At 38.8% G+C, this 22,198-nt stretch overlaps 1 protein-coding gene across 6 annotated transcripts in view; it reads left to right on the forward strand.

The window, feature by feature from the left end:
* Positions 1–21,372, forward strand: part of NDUFAF5 (NADH:ubiquinone oxidoreductase complex assembly factor 5) — a gene marked incomplete at its 5' end in the record, with an annotated part of 32,913 nt that extends 11,541 nt beyond the window's left edge. For 2 of the 6 annotated variants that reach the window (XM_082428643.1, XM_082428646.1), the window contains 5 exons: positions 2,534–2,731; positions 6,678–6,738; positions 20,574–20,657; positions 21,004–21,086; positions 21,265–21,372. In XM_082428643.1, coding sequence (XP_082284769.1) covers positions 2,534–2,731; positions 6,678–6,738; positions 20,574–20,657; positions 21,004–21,086; positions 21,265–21,357 — 519 coding nt within the window. In that variant the 3' untranslated portion in view covers positions 21,358–21,372. Of the gene's footprint in view, positions 1–2,533; positions 2,810–6,677; positions 6,739–18,484; positions 18,582–20,573; positions 20,658–21,003; positions 21,087–21,264 lie in introns of those variants that run through there. The other 4 variants (XR_014254566.1, XM_082428644.1, XM_082428645.1 and 1 more) reach the window with 4 other exon arrangements.
* Positions 21,373–22,198: the final 826 nt, after the last annotated feature.

Consider the following 22,198-nt stretch of genomic DNA (forward strand, 5'->3'; position numbering starts at 1 on the left):
GTTCCCTGAGAATTAAGAAATCTAATTATGGAGATGTTACTAAAGTTTTCATAAATATTTAAGACTTGTACAAAATAGTACTGATATCATAAGACATTTTCTGTGGCTTATGTGCTTTCTTTTCTTCCTGAATTTTTCGTGGGTGAGAACGTATTTGTTCCTACAGTGTTTGTATCTCCCCCATGCCTTATACTTAGGCAATGCTAGTAAACGCTTCTTGGTTGATATTGATCAACAAACAGGTGAAGGGTGGGTAAAAAGCATCGTGTTCAGAGGAGGGAAGATCACTGTGGCTTGGAGTGGCCTAGGAAAGCTTTAAGAGGAAGGAATTTCTTGAACAGGGCCTCAAAGGGTAGGTCATATTTGGAGTGGGAATACACTCCAGGAAGGCAGAATCCCGGGATAGAGGGGAGGTGTAAGAGACTCAGGAGCCTGAAAGGACAAAGAGGAAGCCTGTTGGAGAATTAGTATAGTGCCAGGGTGTAGGTGAGGAATATTGGGACCAGATTTAGTAAGACTCAGGTGACAGATTAAGGAATTAGGAGTTTTTTCTTAAGGCAATTCAGAGCCACTGGAGAATTTTGAAGAGGAAAGTGACATGATTAAAAAGCTGGTAGGCAGGATACTAACTACCATATCTTAAGCATATACTGTTTGCCAATCACTGTGCTCTGTTTTATATATGTGTTAAATAACTCTGCAGGATAGCTTCATTTTGCTGATTAGAAAACTGATACTGGAAGTTGGTTACATGGAAGAGAGACTGTTTCAGTGCCCAGGCATGAGATACACTAAACCTATGTGGCAATGGTAGGAGTTAAAAAGAAGAGAAAGGTATTTAGGACTCTGCAAAGTAAGAATCAACAGTTTGGTGGCTGGTTAGAGCTGAAGATCAAAAAGAGTCAGGAGTCAAAGCTTGCCTTAAAGTTTTGAGTCTAGATGCCTGGAGAATAATTAGTAAAAGTAGGGGAAAGAATGGTAGTGATCAGATAAAGGGAATAGAAAATGGTAATTAACAGATATACGGCATTTGGAAAAGGGAGCTGGTTTGAGAAAAAGTGTTGTGTGTGTGTTGGATGTACTGGGGAAGGGGAGGGAGTAAGTTTACCAAGAGACAGATGTTCATGGCGCACAGGCAGCTAAAGACAAGTATAGAGTTCTGGGAAGCTCAAGGTAGAGATTGGAAAGTGATCCTTGTGAAATCCATGGGAACTGATAAGCCCTCTGTGGTGGAGAGAAGCTGAAGAGAGCTGAGGACTAAATTCTAGGTACGTTATATTAGAGTTTGATGGCAAGAGAAAGAAGTAACACTAAAGGGGCAGAAGAAAAAAACCAAAAGATTTTACAGTCGGTTTGCTTATATACTGTTTTGTAATTGCTTCATAATGTATTAAATATAAATTCAAGATGCATACTTGAATTAGAAGAGCCTCCTGTGATTTGGGTTCTGATGTACTTCAGAATCCACCTTGTCCTGTAATGTTCCTCGTTGTTGAGAATAGTCAGAGTCAAAACTAGTTAAAGATTGTAGTTCTAAGAGTCATTGAGTAAACACTTATGATTCTGGAATTCATTCTGGCTGCTATTTTGCTCAAGTTATCTATTAAAACTGGTTTTTGTTTTAAAGCTGAAAAATAAGTTGGTTACTTCTTAATTCTGTATGTTACTGGATTAATATATTAATATTTTAACTAAAATGTTGCTAGATTAATGTTGTGAATCATAATGGTTTCTCTGTAAATCAGCTTTTTCTGCATAATAAGCCACCTCAACTTTTTGTTTTAAAAATAATTAGCTCACAATTTTGTGAATTAGGGATTTGAGCTGGACTTAGGAAATTCTTCTGGGTCTGGCTTGGCTCACCCGTGTGTCTGATCTGCCAGTGGATTGTCTTGGAGCTGTCGGATGGCTTCAGCTGGGACTCCTGGCTGATCTCTGCTCCTCTTCCTCTAATCCTTCACCAGGCCAGCTCAGGCTTGTTCACAACGTGGTGGCCAGGCGGGGCTCCTAGAGAGCAGGTGGAAGCAGCAAGGCCATTGAGACCTCGGCTTGACACTGACACACTGTCAACTTGCTCTGCATTCTTTTGGTCAGTGCAAGTCACAAGGCTAGCCCAGATTCCAGGAGGGGGATGTAGGCTCCATCCATTAATGGGGGTTGTTGCAGAGCAGCGTTTCAGAAGTCACAGATACAGGGAGGATGGTGACTTTTGTACTCTACCACACTTTAAAATTTTTTTCTTTCAATATTTTACTGATTGTAAGAGTCAGTTTTGTCTATTATAAGAAATTGAAAACATATAAAATATTTTATAGCTATTAACACTATCAGTAAATGTCTATCTTCACAACAATATTATACTGCAATGCCTTTCTGACAGTTGGTTGTCTAAGTGTTATTTATTAAATTATCTGGTTATTAATTTGACAAAGTAAGAATGGTAATCATAAAATATTGACCTAGATACCATATATCCTTTTAATATTTTTATATGTCAAATTTTGAATAGTTTTGTTGTTTATATTTATTACAGATTCATTATGTTTTAAAACCAGATGGAGTGTTTATTGGTGCAGTGTTTGGAGGTGACACTCTCTATGAACTCCGGTGTTCATTACAGTTAGCGGAAACAGAAAGGGAAGGAGGATTTTCTCCACACGTCTCTCCTTTCACTGCTGTCAATGACCTAGGACATCTGCTCGGGAGAGCCGGCTTTAATACGCTGACTGTGGTAACTATCAAGAGAATTGAGTAACCCATTAATTACACAGTTCAGAAATAATCGCTCTCTCTTTTTATCTTGATAAAGGTAGGAATGTAAAATTTTTTATACATTACCTGAATAAGTCACTCAAACAAAGAATGTACCTCAGTTAACAAGGAGGCTGTTTTCTAAGACATGCTACTCCATCACAATCTTCAAATCCAGAGTTAGGTGTGACATGAGAGTTAGAGCATCCCAGAGGAGGAGGGAAGGGGGTGTACGGGAGCATTCACAGCATTGCCTCTACCACCAGCCCTCAAGTGAAGTGGTGCCGTGTGAGGCAGAAATGAGAGCGTGCATTCACGAGGCCCAGGGTTAGATCCAGGTAGAGAAGGGAGGACAGGGGGCTGTACACCATCAGGGCTGGAGAGATCTGGGAAGAGGACCCGAGACCGTCAGCGATGAAGAAACAAGGAGTCACCATGGTGCAGTGATGGTGCAGGGTGCTGGTGTCTGACAGTATAATTTGGATCCTTACCTTGCCCCTTTACTAGCTAGGGGAATTTGGGGGATTTACTTCACTTCTCTGAGCATTCATTTTTTTAAAAAAATGCAAATGTTACTCACCACAGGTGGCCGTTAGGATTAAATAATTTAAAGGGTGTAAAGTACCTGGACCTTCACAATAAATGCTCAATAAGTACTAGTTCCTGCCTTCCTCTCTCCTCCTCCCTCTACTCCTAACACTTTCCAGGCCAAGGCTTCCCTCAGGGACGCATCCGGACAGTGATTCCCCCTTCAAACCTCCTTCAGCAACAAAGTCATTCTAAAAGATGTCATTACTGCCTTCCAGAGAATGGACTTGCCATGATTTTCCAAACCCCTCAGGCCTAAAAACATCTCTAAACCTGATTAGAAGAAATAGGAATTTTTTTAATGAAGAAAGCTTCTCATTGCATAATTAGAGACTATAAACTTAAAGTAACTTTTTAAGGAGATGTAGTGTGAGTATATTTCATAAAATCAACCTACCGAAAATGGCTTGTCCTATCCTTCCGTGCTTTGATAGAAAGCAAGGGGCGTAGACCAGCAGGGCCTCTGATGTTGGGAAGCGGTTTCCCTTCCAGGGAAGGAAAGAGACAGAGACTGGGAACTGATGACAACCCTCACGGAGTGATGTTGAAGAACTCGTGCCCAGTCAAACAGGTTAGTCAGCAGTATTAAGGGACTCAAAAGTCATTGCCCATTAGGAAAAAGATGAGACTTCTACTGAGTCATCAAAAGAAAGTTAAATTATGTTAACCACTTGCAGTTTTCTATGGTTGTAAAATGAGTTGTGTGTTCTAGAAAGATTTCTACTAAAAATGTTTAACCTGATAGTATAACATTTCAAAGCCTACATTTCTGTTAATTGGGAATTCAAATAATTCAGAATACCTTCCATATACTTCTCCAAAATTGAGCAGAATGACTCAAACATTAATATAATGCAAAAATATTGCTGCATAATCTTCTCTATAGTTTGTAAAATTAGTTGCTAATTTAATATATAAAATCTATAGAAATTTGTTCCTTGAGACATATACATTGTCTCTGAAGTGCTGTATTAACATTGCATCCTAATTCATTTTCTAAAACTCCCATGCAAGAAAGCTTTTATATAATCAATTATACAGGTTTATGTTTCGTACAACATTAGATGTATTACTTTTATACTGCAATGGATTTTTATTTTTAAAGTGAAATCAAGTTAAATTAATATCATGTAATTATATTTACATTTATATGACCCTCTTAGTGAATTATTTTTAGAGTTAGTTGGCATTCTAAATGAAGCTCATTTCCTTTTAGAATAGTTTCCAGACTAGTATATTAGAAGAAAACTGCAAGTATGGTCCACATCTTAATTTGAATAAGACCTTTGACAAGGTTATTGTGGTACTCTTTTGACTGAGAAGGAGATGGTGCTTTTAGTTGCTTTCGTTGAATTGTTTTCAAAGGATATTGTTTAATGGTTAGGCATTAGCCTGGAAGGAATTTTATTTTTAATCTTAGAATCTCTTTTTAAAAATAATTTCCTAATGTAGAAAAATATATAGAAGGGACTATCCAGAGATGGTCTTATTAAAAAGTGCACATACAACCTGATCCATGCATATGTTTTTTTAAAAAATGAAAAAAACCACAAACCATGTATAGAGAGAGTAAGAGAGTGGGTCCAAAATGAACAGAAGTCTCCTTCTGCCTTCTGACACCCCATTCCTTTCTACAAGGATGACTTTGGTTAACTGTCTTGTATATCCTTTCAGAACACTTTTTCCTCATAGACTGGAGTACAGTTATATCACTTAAATGTACATATGCAACAATATATACTCTTTTGCTTTTTTCTATATGCACTCTTTTTTTCCCCCCAATCAATAACATATCTTGGAGATCCTCCCCTACAAACATACATCTACCACATTCTTTTTTGACAGCTGTATAGTATTTCATTGAATAGATATACTTTATTTAACCTGCTCTCTGTTAATGGACATTTAAATTGTTTCCAGTTTGTTGTTTGTTTTTTTAATACTCTTTCAAAAAATGCTGCAATGAATTTTCTTTTACATAATCTGTCAGATCAGTTTCTAGCAATGGCATTGCCTAGTCAAAGAATCTATGCATTCCAAGTTTTGACAGAGTAAAATTACTCTCCATAAGGTAGCATTAATTGGCATGCCTCATCGACAGTGTATGTTAATCTGCCGCTTATACTTTTGTTTTGTATCTCTAATGTTAAAAAAAAATAGTAATTGGTCATTTTGTTTTACATTTCTTTAGGAATTAGAATGGATGTTTTTGATAAGTGTTCCTTAGGGTTTTGTACTTGATTCTGTGCAACATTAAAGTCCAAAATTGGGAGATGTAGTTAACATATTAGATAAATGTACAGAATACAAAAAGATCTAGATACTTCAAAAGTGGTTAGTGCCAATAAGATGAAGTTTGAGATACGTGCAGCATTTTGATAGCAAACTTGAAAAAAAAGTGTCCTATATTCAGGCCTAGTTTCCAATGTAGACAAACTCCTACATCTGAGTGTTTAACACAGAGTTTTTATCACATCACAGCCATGCTGGTTGGGCAGCTCCTCTCCATCCTATAGTTGTGCCATCTCGGCCTTGTATCCTTTAAGGTCACTGCAGCAGAGACGGCCTGGAAAAGGCTCACTAGCTCTTTATTACCTTGCCTCCACCTCACTTTTCTTTTGCCAGGAGAAATGTCTGGGGTTCTGAAGTGTCAAGGAGTAAGTACCTGGATGTTTGAGGAGCATCAGTGGTCTCTGCCTCTGTACCACCAGTGAACCCCTGTATCAAACTTCAGAAAGAGTGGGGTATCATTGCTCAGCAGTTCACTTGAGAAATAAACTGTGTATGTGCCAGCCATGTGCCCTTTCCTAAACTAGTCCGTGTAGTATTGCTGCATCACTGGGAGTAGAATGTAAGCATCTTGGGAGATGACCCTTTTTGGCTTGGTTCTGGGTGTCACATTTTGAGAGAGAGTGAGATTGATATTGACTATGTAGAGAAAAATGAAGTCAGCACATGTAAGGATCTATAAATTTTGTCTAGAAGCCTAACCCCTTCCCCTAAAAAAATTATAGTGTCCTGGAAGAGTTTTCAAAGACTTGAAGAAAAGGGTAATTGTTTGCAGAGTACAGAATAGACTTTATTCTATGTTAATCCCAAGGAGAGAATTAGAACCAGTTGATGGAGTTATAGAAAGATTACTGTTAGAATGGCAAGCACTTATTCTGCAATTTGAAATCTTTGTAAATCAAGTGTAAGCCAGATGACATCTGTGAAGAATACTGTAAAGAAGATTCCTGCTTACCGTGAGAGATTGGTCTGGGCAATCTCTACAACCTCTTTTCTAATCTGGATTCTTGGTAATGAATGCTAAAGGATTTGTCTTTCTTTTTGAATAGGACACTGATGAAATTCAAGTTAACTATCCTGGAATGTTTGAATTGATGGAAGATTTACAAGGTAAGACACTTTAAAGAATTTTTAGACTCCATATGAGTCGTATTTTGAGGGCTGACTATGGCAAGCACTGGGGCCAAGCACTAGAGATACACTGGGTGAGGAGAAAGCGGACTGTCTTCATGGAGTTTATACTGTAAAATGGGTGAGGCTGACATGAGGCAGCTGCCACAAAGATAAATGTTAAACTAGAATTGTGATAAGTGCTGTGAAGTAGAGGAACTTAGAGCTGTGACTGCCTGTGAAAGGCTGGCAGGACTTTCTTTCTTTTTTTTTTTTTAACATCTTTATTGGAGTATAATTGCTTTACAGTGTTGTATTAGTTTCTGCTGTATAACAAAGTGAATCAGCTATACATATACATATATCCCCATAACCCCTCCCTCTTGCGTCTCCCTCCCACCCTCCCTTTCGCATCCCTCTAGGTGGTCACAAAGCACCGAGCTCATCTCCCTGTGCTATGCAGCTGCTTCCCACCAGCCATCCATTCTACATTTGGTAGTGTATATATGTCCATGACACTCTCTCATCTCGTCCCAGCTTACCCCTCCCAATTCCCGTGTTCTCAAGTCCACTCTCCACGTCTGCGTCTTTATTCCTGTCCTGGCAGGACTTTCTTGAAGGAGCATGTGAGGGTGGTAGAACACCTCAGTGACTTTCTCCGGCAACACTTGGCAGCTCAGATCCAGGCACAGGTAGAAAGAAAGCAGGTAGTTGGGTTAGTATAGGATTGGGGGTTGCCAGGGGGTTAGGTGGGATAGGTCCTGGTGTGGGAGAGTCAACAAAGTCCTGTCTGAGGAAGTGATGGTTATGCCCTAAAAAATGAAGCGGGGTCACTAGGCAAAGCAGGGAGGAAGTGAGTCCCAGGCACAGAGAACAGCCTGTGCAAAGGCCCTGTTGCAAGAAAGAACATGGCAAGAACTGAAAGAAGGGCATTTTGGCCAGAATACAGGGAGTAAAAAGAAAAGTTGACTGATTAAATTGGTAGGTAAATGGGGGCCTTGTAACCTTTGTTAAGATTGTTTGTCTTTATCTTAAAAGGCCCCTTGAGGTATTTTAATGGGGGGAGGGGTCATGATGTCAGATTTGTATTTTTTTTTTAAATGGATTGGCAGATAAACTAGTAGGCGACTTAACGGCTGGAAAGCTTACTGAGAAGTGATGGTGGTTAGGACTAAGGTGGTGGCAGTGGAGATGGAGAGAAGTGAATGGATTCTGGAGATGTTTATGAGATAATTGTGACAGTTCTTGCTGATGGATTACAAATGGGCCGAAGAAGGAGAGAGACATTTCAAACATAGCACTGAGTTTCTGGCTCTCCTAGCCAGATAGATGGTGCCCTTCATTGATAGAGAAACAGTAGAAGATGACCAAGTATGGGCAGGGACAGCTCTTGAGTTCACACTTGGGCATGTTGGGTTGGAAACGCTTTTGAAATAGCTGAAACAAGACGTCAGGTAGGCAGTTGAGTGTGTGGCTGTGTAGCTCAGAGGAGGCAACTGGCCCAGGTAAACATTGTGAGTCATTTGTAAATAGGTGGTGTTGGAAGCAGTAGAGACGGTCATGGCCTGGGAGAAGCTTTGAGGAGCAGCAAGGACACAAACCCAACCTCCCAACCCCGAAAGAGGCGGGGCTGCTGACTGAGGGGAAGGCTGGAGAAGTGATTTGCTCAGAGGAGAGCCTCAACTTACGTCAGTGAGAATTTATGAGGTCTGATTTTTTATCACGCAAATGGCATAGACAGTTTTGATGAATGGGGGAAGCTGAAGGCATCAGAAGTGTGTTCTCTGAAACCAAAACTCTGCTTACCTGGGGGAGCCTTAATCTGTATCCTGAAAAATTGTAAGATGATTTAAAGCAAGTGAATTATAAAAATACATACCTCATGTTTGTTTACAGATTTAATAGTTTTTCATAAGCACTGTTGCACTTGCTTCTCTAATAACCCTCTGGTAACTACTTTACCCCTGTCCTACAAGTCAGAAATATCAGGCCCAAAGAGAACACTTGCCTGTTAGTGGTAGAACTGAGCGCTAAACTCTTGCCTTCTTGACCCCTGTTCTGGCACTCTCTTGACTGACCCTCCTGCTTCTTGTAGCTGCCCATTTGTAACAAAGTCCATTTTACCCATCATTCAGCCTCCTCTGAGTACGGTGCTTCTGTCAGCTTTATAAGGGGAAAGATATGTAGTCAAAAACTTACTCTTGTAGTCACGCTTTTTTTTTTTAAATTGGAGTATAGTTGATTTACAATGTTGTGTTAGTTTCAGGTATACAGCAAAATGAATCAGTTATACATATACATATATCCACTCTTTTTTTAGATTCTTTTCCCAAATAGGCCATTACAGAGTATTGAGTAGAGTTCCCTGTGGTATACAGTAGGTCCTTATTATTTTATATATAGTAGTGTGTATATGTCAACCACAATCTCCCAATTTATCCTTCCCCCACCCTTACCCCGTGGTAACCATAAGTTTGTTTTCTACATCTGTAACTCTATTTCTGTTTTGTAGGTAAGTTCAGTTGTACCCTTTTTTTAGATTCCACATATAAGGAATATTATATGATATTTGTCTTTCTCTGTCTTACTTCACTCAGTATGACAATCTCTAGGGCCATCCATGTTGCTGCAAATGGCATTATTTCGTTCTTTTTTTATGACTGAGTAGTATTCCATTATATATATATACCGTATCGTCTTTATCCATTCCTCTGTTGATGCACATTTAGGTTGCTTTCCATGTCCTGGCTATTGGAAATAGTGCAGCAGTGAACACTGGGGTGCATGTATCTTTTCGAATTATGGTTTTCTCCAGATATATGCCCAGGAGTGGGATTGCTGGATCATATGGTAGCTCTATTTTTAGTTTTTTAAGGAACCTCCATACTGCTCTCCATAGTGGTTGTACCAATTTACATTTCTCACCAACAGTGTAGGAGGGTTCCCTTTTTTCCACACCCTCTCTAGCATTTATTGTTTGTAGATTTTTTGATGATGGCCGTTCTGACCGGTGTGAGGTGATACCTCATTGTAGTTTTTATTTGCATTTCTCTAATAATTAGTGATGTTAAACATATTTTCATGTGCCTTTTTTTTTAAAAATAAATTTATTTATTTATTTATTTTGGCTGCATTGGGTTTTTTTTTAACATTTTTATTGGAGTATAATTGCTTTACAGTGGTGTGTTAGTTTCTGCTTTATAACAAAGTGAATCAGTTATACGTATACATATATCCCCATATCCCCTCCCTCTTGCGTCTTCCTCCCTCCCAGCCTCCCTGTCCCACCCTTCTAGCTGGTCACAAAGCACTGAGCTGATCTACCTGTGCTATGCAACTGCTTCCCACTAGCTATCTATTTTACATTTGGTAGTGTATATATGTCCATATATACACTACCACTCTCTCACTTTGTTCCAGCTTACCCTTTCCCCTCCCCGTGTCCTCAAGTCCATTCTCTAGTAGGTCTGCATCTTTATTCCCATCTTGACCCTAGGTTCTTCATGACCATTTTTTTTTTTTTTTTTAGATTCCATATATATGTGTTAGCATACAGTATTTAACCATCTGTATGTCTTCTTTGGGGAAATGTCTATTTAGATCTTCTGCCCATTTGTTTTAAAATTAATTAATTAATTTATTTTTGTTGCATTGGGTCTTTGTTGCTTTGTGCGGGCTTTCTCTAGTTGTGGCGAGCGGGGGCTACTCTTCGTTGCATTGCGTGGGCTTCTCATTGAGGTGGCTTCTCGTTGTGGAGCACAGGCTTTAGGCGCACAGGCTTCAATAGTTGTGGCACACAGGCTCAGTAACTGTGGCACCCAGGCTTAGTTACTCCGTGGCATGTGAGATCTTCCTGGACCAGGGCTTGAACCCGTGTCCCTTGCACTGGCAGGCAGATTCTCAACCAACCACTGTGCCAGCAGGGAAGCCCTTCTGCCCATTTTTTTATTGTGTTTTTTGTTTTTTCTGATATTGAGCTGCATGAGCTGTTTATGTATTTTGGAGATTAATCCCTTGTCAGCTGCTTCGTTTCCAAATATTTTCTCCCATTCTGAGGGTTGTCTTTTCGTTTTGTTTATGGTTTCCTTTGCTGTGCAAAAGATTTTAAGTCACTCTTCACTCATTCTAGTTTAATCAGGGATCGGCAGCCTTAACATGCATGCCCAAGGTGACGGGGGACCAATAATAAATCACACAGCCCCTCCTGAGCTGCACTTGGCTCCTCCTAATGTAATCACGGAGACCCTTCATCCGAAGGCTTGAGAGGTGGTGATAGGCTGATGATTTATCATTCAGACTCTACTGACAAAAATATTGTTCAAATACAGCATTTAGTTTTGTTCTGCTATGTAATAAATGCTGTGCTCATGATTCATTTAAAGAAAGAAAAGAGAAAGAGACTAGAAATTAGACCTATCAGATGGAAAAAGTTACTGCCCACTGATTTAAAAATACAGAACTTATTCTGTTCTAGGTGCAATTCTGTGATGTTTCCTAATATCCTAATTTTACAGATGAGCAAATTGAAACATCGAGAAGTTGAGTGTCTTGTCCATGGTCACACTTAATCTGGAATTAAGTGATTAAGTCCTGCATACTTGATCTTTGTGCATTTTTTTCCCACTGAAATTAGCATAGATGTTCAGTAAAATGCACTAATCTTAACTGTACAGCTGCTCGTATTTTTAAGTACTATATAAACCACAGACTAGAACATTTCCAGCCCCTAGAAGGTTGCCTCATGCCCCTTTCCAGTTGATAACTCCCCTTCCCTTAAGGGTTTTAATTGGTCATGTATTTTAAGGAACTGTTGTCTAATATTTACCTTTAAGAGGCTTTGCCAGTGCTTCTCTTATTTTTACTGTAAAGTCTTTTACACAAATCATGTGCTTAGTCTTTAATGTCTCTTATTCTTTTTTCTTTTTTAACATCTTTATTGGAGTATAGTTGTTTTACACTGGTGTGTTAGTTTCTGCTTTATAACAAAGTGAATCAGCTATACAAATACGTATATCCCCATATCTCCTCCCTCTTGCGTCTCCCTCCCACCCTCCCTATCCCACCCCTCTAGGTGGTCACAAAGCACCGAGCTGATCTCCCTGTGCTATGTGGCTGCTTCCCACTAGCTATCTATTTTACGTTTGGTAGTGTATATATGTCCAAGCCACTCTCTCACTTTGTCCCAGCTTACCCTTCCCCCTCCTCGTGTCCTCAAGTCCATTCTCTATTTCTGCGTCTTTATTTCTGTCCTACCCCTAGGTTCTTCAGAACCTTTTTTTTTTTTTTCGATTCCATATATATGTGTTAACATACGGTACTTGTTTTCTCTTTCTGACTTACTTTGCTCTGTAGGACAGAATCTAGGTCCGTCCACCTCACTACAAATAACTCAATTTCGTTTCATTTTATAGCTCAGTAATATTCCATTGTATATATGTGCCACATCTTCTTTATCCATTCATCTGTTGATGGACACTTAGGTTGCTTCCATGTCCTGGCTATTGTAAATAGAGCTGCAATGAACATTGTGGTACATGACTCTTTTTGAATTATGGTTTTCTCAGATAATATGCCCAGTAGTGGGATTGCTGGGTCGTATGGTAGTTCTATTTTTAGTTTCTTAAGGAACCTCCATACTGTTCTCCATAGTGCCTGTATCAATTTACATTCCCACCAACAATGCAAGAGGGTTCCCTTTTCTCCACACCCTCTCCAGCATTTATTGTTTGTAGATTTTTTGATGATGGCCATTCTGACTGGTGTGAGGTGATACCTCGTAGTTTTGATTTGCATTTCTCTAATGATTAGTGATGTTGAGCATCCTTTCATGTGTGTGTTGGCAATCTGTATATCTTCCTTGGGGAAATGTCTATTTACGTCTTCTGCCCATTTTTGGATTGAGTTCTTTGTTTTTTTGATATTGAGCTGCATGAGCTGCTTATATATTTTGGAGATTAATCCTTTGTCAGTTGTTTCATTTGCAAATATTTTCTCCCATTCTGAGGGTTGTCTTTTCATCTTGTTTATGGTTTCCTTTGCTGTGCCAAAGCTTTTAAGTTTCATTAGGTCCCATTTGTTTATTTTTGTTTTTATTTCCATTTCTCTAGGAGGTGGGTCAAAAAGGATCTTGCTGTGATTTGTGTCATAGAGTGTTCTGCCTGTGTTTTCCTCTAAGAGTTTTAAAGTGTCTGGCCTTACATTTAGGTCTTTAATCCATTTTGAGTTTATTTTTGCGTATGGTGTTACGGAGTGCTCTAATTTCATTCTTTTACATGTAGCTGTCCAGTTTTCCCAGCGCCACTTATTGAAGAGGCTGTCTTTTCTCCATTGTGTATTCTTGCCTCCTTTATCAAAAATAAGGTGACCATATGTGCATTGGTTTATCTCTGGGCTTTCTATCCTGTTCAATTGATCTATATTTTTGGTTTTTGTGCCAGTACAATACTGTCTTGATTACTGTAGCTTTGTAGTATAGTCTGAAGTCAGGGAGCCTGATTTCTCCAGCTCCGTTTTTCTTTCTCAAGATTGCTTTGGCTATTCGGGGTCTTTTGTGTTCCCATACAAATTGTGAAATTTTTTGTTCTAGTTCTGTGAAAAATGCCATTGGTAGTTTGATAGGGATTGCTTTGAATTTATAGATTGCTTTAGGTAGTATAGTCATTTTCACAATGTTGATTCTTCCAATCCAAGAACATGGTATATCTCTCCATCTGTTTGTATCATCTTTAATTTCTCTCATCAGTGTCATAGTTTTCTGCATACCGGTCTTTTGTCTCCTTAGGTAGGTTTATTCCTAGGTATTTTATTCTTTTTGTTGCAATGGTAAATGGAGTGTTTCCTTAATTTCTCTTTCAGGTTTTTCATCATTAGTGTATAGGAATGCAAGATATTTCTGTGCATTAATTTTGTATCCTGCTACTTTACCAAATTCATTGATTAGCTCTAGTAGTTTTCTGGTAGCATCTTTAGGATTCTCTGTGTATAGTGTCATATCATCTGCAAACAGTGACAGCTTTACTTCTTCTTTTCTGATTTGGATTCCTTTTATTTCTTTATCCTCTCTGATTGCTGTGGGTAAAACTTCCAAAACTCTGTTGAATAACAGTGGTGAGAGTGGACAACCTTGTCTTGTTCCTGATCTTAGAGGAAATGGTTTCAGTTTTTCACCATTGAGAATGATGTTGGCTGTGGGTTTGTCATATATGGCCTTTTTATGTTGAGGTAAGTTCCCTCTATGCCTACTTTCTGGAGGGTATTTATCATAAATCAGTGTTGAATTTTGTCGAAAGGTTTTTCTGCATCTATCGAGATGATCATATGGTTTTTCTCCTTCAATTTGTTAATATGGTGTATCACATTGATTGATTTGCATATGTTGAAGAATGCTTGCATTCCTGGGATAAACCCCACTTGATCATGGTGTATGATCCTTTTAATGTGCTGTTGGATTCTGTTGACTAGTATTTTGTTGAGGATTTTTGCATCTATGTTCAGTGATACTGGCCTGTAGTTTTCTTTATTTGTGACATCTTTGTCTGGTTATAGTATCAGGGTGATGGTGGTCTCATAGAAAGAGTTTGGGAGTGTTCCTCCCTCTGCTATTATTTGGAGGAGTTTGAGAAGGATAGGTGTTAGCTCTTCTCTAAATGTTTGATAGAATTCGCCTGTGAAGCCATCTGGTCCAGGGCTTTTGTTTGTTGGAAGATTTTTAATCACAATCTCAATTTTACTGCTTGTGATTGGTCTGTTTATATTTTCTATTTCTTCCTGGTTCAGTCTCGGAAGGTTGTGCTTTTCTAAGAATGTGTCCATTTTTTTCCAGGTTGTCCATTTTATTGGCATATAGTTGCTTGTAGTAATCTCTCATGATCCTTTGTATTTCTGCAGTGTCAGTTGTTACTTCTCCTTTTTCATTTCTAATTCTATTGATTTGAGTCTTCTCTCTCTTTTTCTTGATAAGTCTGGCTAATGGTTTATCAATTTTGTTTCTCTTCTCAAAGAACCAGCTTTTAGTTTTGTTGATCTTTGCTATCGTTTCCTTCATTTCTTTTTCATTTATTTCTGATCTGATCTTTATGATTTCTTTCCTTCTGCTAACTTTGGGGTTTTCTTGTTCTTCTTTCTCTAATTGCTTTAGGTGTAAGGTTAGGTTGTTTATTTGAGATGTTTCTTGTTTCTTGAGGTAGGATTGTATTGCCGTAAACTTCCCTCTTAGAACTGCTTTTGCTGCATCCCATATATTTTGGGTGGTCATGATTTCATTGTCATTTGTTTCTAGGTATTTTTTGATTTCCTCTTTGATTTATTCAGTGATGTCTTGGTTATTTAGTAGTGTATTGTTTGGCCTCCATGTGTTTGTATTTTTAACAGGTATTTTCCTGTACTTGATATCTAGTCTCATAGCGTTGTGGTTGGAAAAGATACTTGATACAATTTCAATTTTCTTAAATTTACCAAGGCTTGATTTGTGACCCAAGACATGATCTATCCTGGAGAATGTTCCATGAGCCCTTGAGAAGAAAGTGTATTCTGTTGTTTTTGGATGGAATGTCCTATAAATATCAATTAAGTCCATCTTGTTTAATGTATCAGCTAAAGCTTTTGTTTCCTTATTTATTTTCATTTTGGATGATCTGTCCATTGGTGAAAGTGGGGTTTTAAAATCCCCTACTATAATTGTGTTACTGTCTATTTCCCCTTTTATAGCTGTTAGCATTGGCCTTAATTATTGAGGTGCTCCTGTGTTGGGTGCATAAATACTTACAATTGTTATATCTTCTTCCTGGATTGATCCCTTGATCATTATGTAGTGTCCTTCTTTGTCTGTTGTAGTAGTCTTTATTTTAAAATCTATTTTGTCTGATATGAGAATTGCTACTCCAGCTTTCTTTTGTTTTCCATTTGCATGGAATATCTTTGTTTCCATCCCCTCACTTTCAGTCTGTATGTGTCCCTAGGTCTGAAGTGGGTCTCTTGTAGACAGCATATATACAGGTCTTGTTTTTGTATCCATTCAGCCAGTCTATGTCTTTTGGTGGAGCATTTAATCCATTTACACTTAAGGTAATTATTGATATGTATGTTCCTATTACCATTTTCTTAATTGTTTGGGGTTTGTTATTGTAGGTGTTTTCCTTCTCTTGTGTTTCCTGCCTGGAGAAGTTCCTTTAGCATTTGTTGTAAAGCTGGTTTGGTGGTGCTGAATTCTCTTAGCTTTTGCTTGTCTGTAAAGGTTTTAATTTCTCTGTTGAATCTGAATGAGAACCTTGCTGGGTAGAGTAATCTTGATTGTAGGTTTTTCCCTTTCATCACTTTAAATATGCCCTGCCACTCCCTTCTGGCTTGCAGAGTTTCTGCTGAAAGATCAGCTGTTAACCTTATGGGGATTCCCTTGTATGTTATTTGTTGCTTTTCCCTTGCTGCTTTTAATGTTTTTGCTTTGTATTTAATTTTTGATAGTTTGATTCATATGTGTCTTGGCATGTTTCTCCTTGGATTTATCCTGTATGGGACTCTATGTGCTTCCTGGAGTTGATTGACTATTTCCTTTCCCATATTAGGGAAGTTTTCAACTATAATCTCTTCAAATATTTTCTCAGTCCCTTTCTTTTTCTCTTTTTCTTCTGGGACCCCTATAATTCGAATGTTGGTGTGTTTAATGTTTTCCCAGGGGTCTCTGAGACTGTCCTCAATTCTCTTCATTCTTTTTTCTTTATTCTGCTCTGCGGTAGTTATTTCCATTTTTTTATCTTCCAGGTCACTTATCCGTTCTTCTGCCTCAGTTATTCTGCTATTGATTCCTTCTAGAGAATTTTTAATTTCATTTATTGTGTTGTTCATCATTGTCTGTTTGCTCTTTAGTTCTTCTATGTCCTTGTTAAACGTTTCTTGTATTTTTTCCATTCTGTTTCCAAGATTTTGAATCATCTTTACTATCATTGCTCTGAATTCTTTTTCAGGTAGACTGCCTATTTCCTCTTCATTTGTTTGGTCTGATGGGTTTTTACCTTCCTCCTTCATCTGCTGTGCATTTCTCTGTCTTCTTATTTTGCTTAACTTACTGTGTTTGGGGTCTCCTTTTCACAGGCTGCAGGTTCGTAGTTCCCATTGTTTTTGTGTCTGCCTCCAGTGGCTAAGGTTGGTTCAGTGGGTTGTGTAGGCTTCCTGGTGGAGGGGACTGGTGGCTGTGTTCTGGTGGATGAGGCTGGATCTTGTCTTTCTGGTGGGCAGGACTGTGTCCGGTGGTGTGTTTTGGGGTGTCTGTGACCTTTTTATGATTTTAGACCGCCTCTCTGCTGATGGGTGGGGTTGTGTTCCTGTCTTGCTAGTTGTTTGGCATCGGGTGTCCACCCTGTAGCTTGCTGGTCATTGAGTGGAGCTGGGTCTTAGCAATGAGATGGAGATCTCTGGGAGAGCTTTTGCCATTTGATATTACGTGGAGCCAGGAGGTCTCTGGTGGACCAATGTCCTGAACTCAGCTCTCTCACCTTAGAGGCACAGGCCTGACACCTGGCCGTAGCACCAAGACCCTGTCAGCCACATGGCTGCTGGTATTGGAGGGTCTCCTGCAGAGGTGGGGGGTGGCTGTGGCTCACCACGGGGACAAGGACACTGACAACAGAAGTTCTGGAAAGTACTCCTTGGCATGAGCCCTCCCAGAGTCTCAATGTCTCTTACTCTGAAGAGGATGAGGATGAATTTATCTAAAGATAACTTGTAAAAGTGATATTTAACAAAGTTGATATAAATGTTAACTGGTTGATTTAATATTCATTCACTTACCATTTATTGAGCATCTTCCATGTGCCAACCACTGAGCCAGTGCTGGAAATAACAGTTCCTGATCTTAGGGAACTTATGCTCCAGTAGAGAAAGAGACACACAGAGATAGGCAGACATATGCTTTTAACTGTATAGTGAGATAATTCTTTTTAAAAGTGCAGGGAGAAACACAGAGAAAAATCCCTAAATCTGCTTAGGGAATCAAGGATGCTTTTGCAGAAGAAGCAGCACCTAAGCTAAAATGAGTTTTCTAGAAGAATGAAGGGGTGGGTGCACCTTTGGGGGGTTGGGGCCTTGCATTCCAGGCCAAGGAAAAGGCCTGTATAGAATTATGGGGACTCAAGAGGATACGCTCAGCCTTCACTTTCCTAATTGAGAAACCGTACAGTAATTCAGTATTGCTTGAATATGTAGAATGGGAAGATGACGGGAAATGATGCAGGATAGTCCATTAGAGGCTTATCTAGACTTTATCAGGTCAGCCTTGCAGTCTGTTGGGAGAATATTTGTGCAGAGAAGGGACAATCAGATTGATGTGTGAGCAAGCTCACCCTCCAGCATCGTTTATGAGGCACGTTCATGAGGAAGGTAAGACTAGCTAGCATGGTTAACCTCTCTTGTTTTGCATGAGGAGACTGGGCACAGACAGAAGTAACTTGCCGAAGGCGAAGTGTTTAGTAAGTGGTAGAGCCAGGATTTAAGCCCAGTGTAGCAGCCTGACTCAGATCCTGAAGTGCTAGCCAGTCTCCACTGAAAAGGTCAGAGGCAGCTGATGTAGGAGGAAGAGTGGTCGAGGGGTGAATGCAGGAGGGGAGGAGCTTGGCAGACTTCCAGGGGTGCTGCTCTGCAGACTGGAAGTTGGTGTTACCTTCCAGTTGGTTTTTGGCATTTTACATTGTGTTACACTTTTTTCTCGATGGTTGTGGTGTTTCTCATTTAAGCTGCTATTATTATTAATTCACAGAAGAAAGTCAAGAATGTTGACCTAATTTTACAAAACAAGTTGTGTGTCAGCCGATGAATGCATGAAAAGTTTTGGAGGCTTTCACAGTAGTTTTAAGGTAAGTTCAGTTGTTATTTTTTTAGGCAGTACTCAGTATTGTTCCTAATAAACCATAATAAATTTGACTTTTTTAAAATAATCAGTTGAACTTAACCTTAAAAACACTGTGAGAGTCTTTAACAGCTACCTGCTTCCCAGATTTTCTGTTTATTCCAAAGCCCAGAGCTGGTCAGAAGTCCCAGATGTGTTTCCCAGATGATCTCCAGTAAAGATCCTCCATGATGCATTGTGAAGTTTTATCATTCCATTTTGAAGATGATAAAACTGAGTTTAATAGGGGTTAAGTGACTTTGCCCCAGGTTATGTAAGGGCCAGAACTGGGATTATGATCCCAAAATCTAGACTCTGTGTGCTACATCACACTGCTTCCCCAAGGAGAAGGGAGGTTCTCATGTGAGGGAAGGGTGGGCTTCCCTCGCAGCAGAGTTACTATGCTATGCAGTAGTGCTCTGGAGTTTCTGTATCAGAAAGAGCATTGTGCCTAATAATCTTAATTAGTATATCCTAATACCAGTTATTTAGAAGGCATTTTAGAATTTCTAGCGCATTAACTATTTCCATTAAAAAAATTAGGCCTGTTTTCCACTGGTGTTGCCTCTGTCTAATGTGTAAGTCATGGCAATGGGGAGTTAAGCAGGAATGAAAGCACCACGGCCATTATCGGCAATAAACCCTTCCAGTACAAGTTCCAGTTGACCTTTGGTCTCTTGATTCAGTTGATACTCATGATGTGGGAGAATGTTTTTAAATTGGATTACGTAATGGGTCTAAAATGTTAGCATTGGAAGCCTGTAGAGATCATCTAGCCTGGCCAACTTGAGGACCCAGAGAGATGGAACTAAGGTCATGTAGCTACTTCATGACCACAAGAATAAGATCCACCCTCTTCTTCATGGTGATTCATCTACTAGTTTGTATGTCTTTTGTTCTTCATGAATTAGGGCTCTTATACTCACAGGATATGGGACATTGCTTTTAGTGTCGGAGCTTCATTATTTTAGGGAATAATAGGAACCTTTTGGGATTGGAGAGAAGAAGAAGATTAACTTATTCCAGCTAATTTGTTGATTGTTTTTAATAAGCCCATTGAAAAATTGGGAGATTATTATTTTTAAACTACTAAAGGATACCAACATTGGGAAGTTTATTGGTATCTTTTGTGAAGAACAAAACTAAGAAACCGATTTTTGATCATGTAGCATATAGAGAATAAATGTAAAGGATTTTTACTTTTGAAATTCTTTTAATTTTGCAAACTAGTTTAAAATGTGGTCTTTCAAAGTAATTTCGTTTGACTCTATGCATTAAAAAATATTAAATATATAACATTAATTTTTAGTGAACAATAGACTGACATAATCCTAGCTTTTAGCTGTCAATTTGAAGGAAAGAAATCTAAAAATAAATGTTAAAACATTAAGAAAAGTGCCTCTGAAGAGAATGTACAGAATTGTTTCCTAATCTGGGATCAGTAAAATGTTGTAAAATCTGAAAACACATTGTACTTTTGGTACTACCTAATGTGTCTTCAAGCCCTCTTGCAAGTTTCACGTTCATACTTACATTTACGGCTTACTTAGAAGGACTGAGGTGTTGTACCAATGTCCTGTCCTCCTCAAAGAGCAGCTAAAAGGGGCATAAAAATGTGGCATCATTAGAAAGGCCCTTGCCAATGCCTCATGACTCACCTGGAGGGCCAGTCGCCTTGCTTTTGCCCAGCTGGCCCACCACAGCCCATTGCTGCCAAGGAAAGCCTACTTATAGGGTTTGCCTCCTGAAATTTGACTTGTCTTAATATCCAGAAGCTTCAGGTAGTTTTGCTTTAGAGTAACTAGCTATGATCTGAGAGCAAAATGAGATTATTTAGGTTATCTTATGTGACTATTAGGGAAGGGGGACAATGGGTATACCATTGGATGAGAAGATAAAATCTGTGATGTTGAGCTGCTCAGGGTATTTGCTGTATTATCTCAAACTGCCTGTATTTTAGGGATGGGTGAGAGTAACTGTGCTTGGCATAGAAAAGCCCTCCTGCACCGAGACACGATGCTGGCGGCTGCAGCAGTGTACAGAGGTAAGGGAGCTGGCCGTTCTTCCCAGCCAGGCCCCACTGACCAACTTGTGCCCTGTCATCTTTATCCCCTAAAATTACGTTTTCCTTTCCTGTTAGAGCACCATCAGATTTCTTGTCCTTCCTTTCAAAACGCAGATCCTGTGGCTATGTATCCTTTTTCCCAGCAGCCCTTACTATTTCCTTCCTGTCAGCTTCTCGGTGTGGAGGATTTTTCACAAGAGGCATTCTCAGAATCCCATGAGTATTCTAATATTCATTTCTCTTTGGAAGACATGACTTTCATTGAGCAGATTTATTTTTCCTACTTGCCTTTTTTTCAGACTCTAACCATGATTTGTCTTTATAGAAATGTACGGAAATGAGGATGGTTCTGTACCTGCCACCTATCAGATCTATTACATGATAGGATGGAAATATCATGATTCACAGGTAATATTACTAAGACAGATCACTTTTCTTAGTGGGTTCATGTTTCCGTTTACTTATTATTGTTTATTTACTCAGGGTGGTTTGTTTTTCTTTTAAATATAAGACAGCATTAAGGGGGTTAATTAGGGCTATATATTTATCTATTTCTAATATCTTTAATCTTTATCATTATTTTCAGGCGAGACCAGCTAAAAGAGGTTCGGCAACTGTGTCATTTGGAGAGCTAGGAAAAATAAATGATGTTATGTCACAGGGGAAAAAATCACAATAAATATTTTATTCAATATTAACATAGTCCAGACTTTTCATCAGTGATGGGTAACTTTCACGTCTAAAATTATTGCATTTTGAAACAAGAAACAATATATAAGCTATTTACTGTCAGACTTTTCTAATAATTAGAATAGCCTAATACTCATCTATATTTAGTAACGATTCAGTTTCACATGTTTTCTGTTTTCATATGGATACTGTTATCTAGTAATTTGAGTGCCTTATTTGCAAAGTCAGCCCAAAAGCAAGAAGATATTGCTATGAAAAATCCACAAATATATTAACATACATAAATTCCTGACTTGTTGGAAAAACATTACCCACGCTGACATTTTGTACCTTTTTCTCCTTCTGATCTTGTGTTATTTCTGTGAGAGGACGTTAGCCGTGGAGATGAGGAGAGTGACAAGTTGGTAGATTCTTTCGTGTTCTGGCTCATTTAGAATAAAAATGTAGTCTTTTATAAAAACTATTCTAAGATACTTAAGCCAGAATTATTTGTGATACTGTCTTCTTTGCCATGTTCCTCTTTGAAGAGGAACAGAGGATTATGAACCTCTCTAGAGCTCTTAAGTAGTGTTGTACTTTGGAAGAGTGTTTACCTTTACTGAATCCTTCCTCGCCTTTTTTTTTTTTTTAAACCATCAGAATTATAATCTTATTTCTTTCTCACCTCCATGATCTGGGTGAGACCCCTATCATTTTATATACTACCTTAGTTAAGAGGAGAACACTTTAAAGAATTACAGAGGCAAAATTACATGTAAAGTATCTGCACAGTGATGAAAAGTGCTGTTTGCTTGATTTTCCTTTGTTGTTTGAGGTCTTTGGCAATATTA

This window comes from Balaenoptera physalus, assembly GCF_965194825.1.
Source record: "Balaenoptera physalus genome assembly, chromosome: 16".
In the NCBI taxonomy this organism is placed as follows: domain Eukaryota; kingdom Metazoa; phylum Chordata; class Mammalia; order Artiodactyla; family Balaenopteridae; genus Balaenoptera; species Balaenoptera physalus.